The 5,000-nt window shown below is 40.5% G+C and overlaps 1 protein-coding gene across 1 annotated transcript in view; it reads left to right on the forward strand.

Annotated features, from left to right (window-relative positions):
* LOC138980243 (dual specificity tyrosine-phosphorylation-regulated kinase 4-like) overlaps positions 1–5,000 on the forward strand; it is a 37,451-nt gene that overhangs the window by 18,208 nt on the left and 14,243 nt on the right. Inside the window, exon 5 of the mRNA XM_070353091.1 lies at positions 1,828–1,964. Coding sequence (XP_070209192.1) covers positions 1,828–1,964 — 137 coding nt within the window. The remainder of the gene's footprint in view (positions 1–1,827; positions 1,965–5,000) is intronic.

The raw sequence follows: 5,000 nt of genomic DNA on the forward strand, positions 1-5,000 counted from the left end.
TTAATGAGGTTCAGACCGTGGCTTCCCGAGAGTGTTTTAGAGTGTGTGAGACTGCGGTAAATAACTATTTTTTTGCTACACCTGTGAAGAAAGCCTAGTAGAATCCTTCATTTTGAGTTGTTTTGTCTATAGAGCTGGGGTAACATGATTTGAACAAGCCTGTTGCGTTGCTCCCTATTGTGTACACCCGGATTTATTTACCAGGTCGGCCATGGCAGTTTTTGTTTAATCAAAGAGTTGGGTTGAGTGGGAATTGAGAAGAGACTTTGACTTCAGGGCAACGCAGTAGAAAAACAAACAAGTTAACAACCACCTGACATGCTAGTGGCTTTCGTTATACACTGACTGTCTCGATCTGTGTTATGACAGGCGTAGTGGCGTGGTGGTAAGACGCCGGCCTCCTAATCGGGAGGTCGTGAGTTCGAATCCCGGTCGCTGCCGCCTGGTGGGTTAAGAGTGGAGATTTTTCCGATCTCTCAGGTCAACTGACCTGCTAGGGACTTAACCCCCTTCGTGTGTACACGCAAGCACAAGACCAAGTGCGCACGGAAAAGATCCTGTAATCCATGTCAGAGTTCGGTGGGTTATAGAAACACGAAAATACCCAGCATGCCTCCCCTGAAATCCACTCGTGCTAAAAACATGAGTGAACGTGGGAGTCTAAGCCCATGAACGAAGAAGAAGAAGAAGAAGAAGAAGAAGATCTGTGTTAAAATTAATATGCTATTTTCGTCAAAAGGCACTAAGCCACAAAGAACCTTTAATTGCAAAAGAATAGCGAAGTGCCCATTAGACTGGACAATTACATCCAGTTTTGTCTGGTGAAGTTAAACGGTTTGTGTGCTTTGTGCACTCTATGCACCCACAAATCTGTCTTTGTGTGAGCGGGTTCTTTTCTCGTGTTTAGCCAACCGAGTCGGTCGTACAATAAACAACTCTGACACGCTCTGTTGGACACAAGTCGGGGATTAATCATTCTGATCATAATCAGTTTAGCTTGGGTTGAAAAACACTACAGTAGTAACTAGCTATACAAACGTGTGCATGAAATGTGAACGTCTTTCCGCCTAGGTACAACTCTTTGCTCTGTTGGTCCATTTTGGTCCTACATAGAAACTCTTGTTTTTCTGAGACATAGCGGATGTCCACATAAACACTCTGTCCTTTTTCAAATGCAAACTAAATAAACAGAAAGATATTTAAACTAAATAAACGAATAAACAAATGAATGCAATAATGGTTAATTGAATGAATGAATGAATGAATGATTGAATGAATTGAGCAATTAATAAATAAACAAAGAGAGGGGAAAAAAACCACTCAACAAAGAAATCAATTATTCAATCAATAAATACATTAATTATGACCAGACCTCGAAAGTTTTGTTCACTTCGAAGATCAATGGTATCGCCCTTTCGGTCAGTTGTTATTATAATAAATTATAATCAGGCGTATCTCTCCCTATCTCATATGCCAATCCCCCCTCTCTCTCTCTCTCAACGCACACACACACACACACACACACACACACACACACACACACACACACACACACACACACACAAACACACACAAACACACACAAACACACACACACATACACACACACCCTTCCCCCCCCCACACACACACACTCCCAACCCCCCCCCCCCCTACCACCACACATCCCCACACACACAACGCGATGACGGCAACAACGACCAAATTAACATCAGCATTGACATGGACACTGCTGCAGACGACGACGGTAACATCCACACAAAAATGAACAAATTTCACTAGCGATAACAAATGATGATGATGATGATGATGATGATAACGTTGCAGGTGTTGCACGACCACATGGTGTACCGCTACGAGATTCTGGAGGTCCTGGGCAAGGGGTCCTTTGGTCAAGTGGTCAAGTGTTATGACCACAAGATGGACCTCATGATTGCCGTCAAAATTATCAGGAACAAGAAGAGGTCAGCTGGCTTAGAACATACTATGAAAAACAAGAAACGTTTAATTCATGACACGACAAATTTGTCTTCATTTGGAACGTTTGCAACGTTTAATTCATGACACGACAAATTTGTCTTCATTTGGAACGTTTGCAACGTTTAATTCATGACACGACGAATTTGTCTTCATTTGGAACGTTTGCAACGTTTAATTCATGACACGACAAATTTGTCTTCATTTGGAACGTTTGCAACGTTTAATTCATGACACGACAAATTTGTCTTCATTTGGAACGTTTGCAACGTTTAATTCATGACACGACAAATTTGTCTTCATTTGGAACGTTTGCAACGTTTAATTCATGACACGACAAATTTGTCTTCATTTGGAACGTTTGCAACGTTTAATTCATGACACGACAAATTTGTCTTCATTTGGAACGTTTGCAGTCGATCTGTTTTGGAATTGGACTGGCTTTAAGCTTTGTCTTTCTGTCTGTGTGTGTCTGTTTGCGTGCCTGTCTGTCCGTCCTTCCCTTCGTCAGTCGATCCGTCCGTTTGGCTTGCTACCTAGCTGCCTGCTGATCAGTCCGCGTGTGTTTGTGTGTTAGTGTGTAGCCTATGTATGTATGTGTGTGCGTGTGTGTGTGTGTGTGTGTGTGTGTGTGTGTGTGTGTGTCAGTGGGTTTGTGTGTCAGTGGGTTTGTGTGTGGGTGTGCGTTTGCCCGTTTGAGAGAGAGAGAGAGAGAGAGAGAGAGAGAGAGAGAGAGAGAGAGAGAGAGAGAGAGAGAGAGAGAGAGAGTGGCGGGGTAGGGGTGGCGGTCGGTTGAGAGACAATGACAATGACAATGACAATGACAAATCTTTATTTTTCGAGGGTGACAAGAATAAGCATAGATATGCTTTTTTGCATCTGGCCCTCGCCCTAAAGAGGGACTAAACTATTTTACTATAACTATGACTAGGGACAACAACAAAAAACAAAACAAAAAAAAAAGGTTACATAAAAACATTAATGGTAGAACATATAAGTTTATGTACATGAAGCGCATTATGTAGAAGCATTGTAGATCATAAGGTAGTGTTCAAAATTGGGTGTAAAGCAATGAAAGTAACCCAACAATACATTAGCTCAGCAAAACAATGTATTACAGAGCCAAATCTTCGTGATTTTGTCACAATAAACCATAATTCCGATAATGAACAACTGTATACAAAGAAAACATACCAATCAAGTTTATTTGTTCATAGAGTTCATTAAATGGAAAGAATATTTGGTTCTAAAAGAATCTGTGTTGGTGGATTGCCGCAGGGCGTCCGGAAGAGCGTTCCAGAGGCTGCTTCCTGAATAAACAAGACTTGATTTAAATAGGTCTATCCTAGGAAGAGGAGTGTTTAGTTTTATAAAGTGGTGCGAATTCTTCAAAGAGAACTTTGAGCAAATGGTTTCGGGTGCATTTTCTGTCATAATTTTATGCATCATTATTCCTTTGTTGTAATTCATTCTTGACTTTAGAGGTAGGACCCCTATGTTGATGTAGTCTGAGTCGGTGAGAGTAGTCTGTTTGAGTAATACTACTTTTAGCGCTCTTTTGTGTAATCTGCTGAGTAGCTTTAGGGAATTATCACTTGCAGAGTCCCATAGAGTGGATGCGTAATCAATAAGAGACTGAATATGAGCAGTGAAAAATAACTTCCTGGCTTGACAATTAAGGAAGTGTTTAATTCTAGATAAGAGGTACACTTTCTTTGACACTAATTTACTAAGTTGTTCAATGTGAGTTGACCAAGACAGGTTGTTATCGATGTGGACACCTAGAACTTTGTGATGGTCGACTTTTTCCACTATATTGCCGTCAATCATTAAATCGGGACCAGTTGAGGTAAAATTCTGTCGTTTTTGTCTAGTTGTAATTATCATATATTTGGTTTTCTTTGGGTTAAGAGACATGTGATTTAGGTCAGTCCATTCTGTCAGCTGGTTTAGACTTCCTTGGAGGGATTCTGATAAGCGAGTTAAATTTTTGTTACTGGAGTGAATTGTGGTATCATCTGCAAAAAGTTCACATAAATGTTGAATATAAAGGGGGAGGTCATTAACATATATTGAGAAGAGCAGAGGTCCTAATACCGATCCTTGTGGTACACCGTAATCTACAGCTTGCATGCTCGATGCTCTAGTGTTTGTAAGAACTGTCTGTTGTCTGTCAGAGAGGAATGAACTAACAAGATTGATAGTATCATATCCGACGCCATACAAACCGAATTTTCTAAGCAATAATGTGTGATCAATTACGTCAAAGGCTTTTGCAAAGTCTACGAAAATGGCACCACAGAATTCATTATCGTTTATTTTGTCCAACCACTGATCAACAAGAGAGATTAAGGCAGTGTGGCAGGAATGCTTAGCTCTAAATCCTGATTGCTTAGGATGGAATAAGTTGTTTTGGTTGAAATGTGTTAGGATGTGTTTGTTGATATGCTTTTCCAGTGGTTTTGATAACACAGACAAAATGGAAATTGGCCTATAATTTGAGGGGTCTCTTTTGTCACCTGATTTAAACAGAGGAATGACTTTAGCCTGTTTCAGGGCGACTGGAAAATATTTTTTGTCTAAACAGAGATTGTAAATGTAGGTAAGTGTTTCAGAAATTACGGGGGCTGACAATTTAAGAATCCTACCATCAAGCCCATCGAGCCCCCGGGTGCCTGTTTGCTTGAGGTGTGTAAGTGCGTGAAAAACTTCAGGTACTGTAAGAAGGGGAATTTTTGCTTGACATGAAATTTGTTTTGATTTGCAAAATTCTTCTAAAACTTTCAAATCATTTAATTTGGACTTGTCATTTTTAATCACATTTTCAGCAATTTTGGAAAAATGTGTGTTTAAATCATCGGGAGATATGTCCTTGATACAACTCGGATGACTGGCAGCCTTTTTATTCGTAAGAGAGAGAGAGAGAGAGAGAGAGAGAGAGAGAGAGAGAGAGAGAGAGACAGAGACAGAGACAGAGAGAGACAGAGACAGAGAGAGAGAAATGAGAGAGGCGAGGTGGTGTC

Source organism: Littorina saxatilis, linkage group LG11 (genome assembly GCF_037325665.1).
Source record: "Littorina saxatilis isolate snail1 linkage group LG11, US_GU_Lsax_2.0, whole genome shotgun sequence".
Classification (NCBI taxonomy): domain Eukaryota; kingdom Metazoa; phylum Mollusca; class Gastropoda; order Littorinimorpha; family Littorinidae; genus Littorina; species Littorina saxatilis.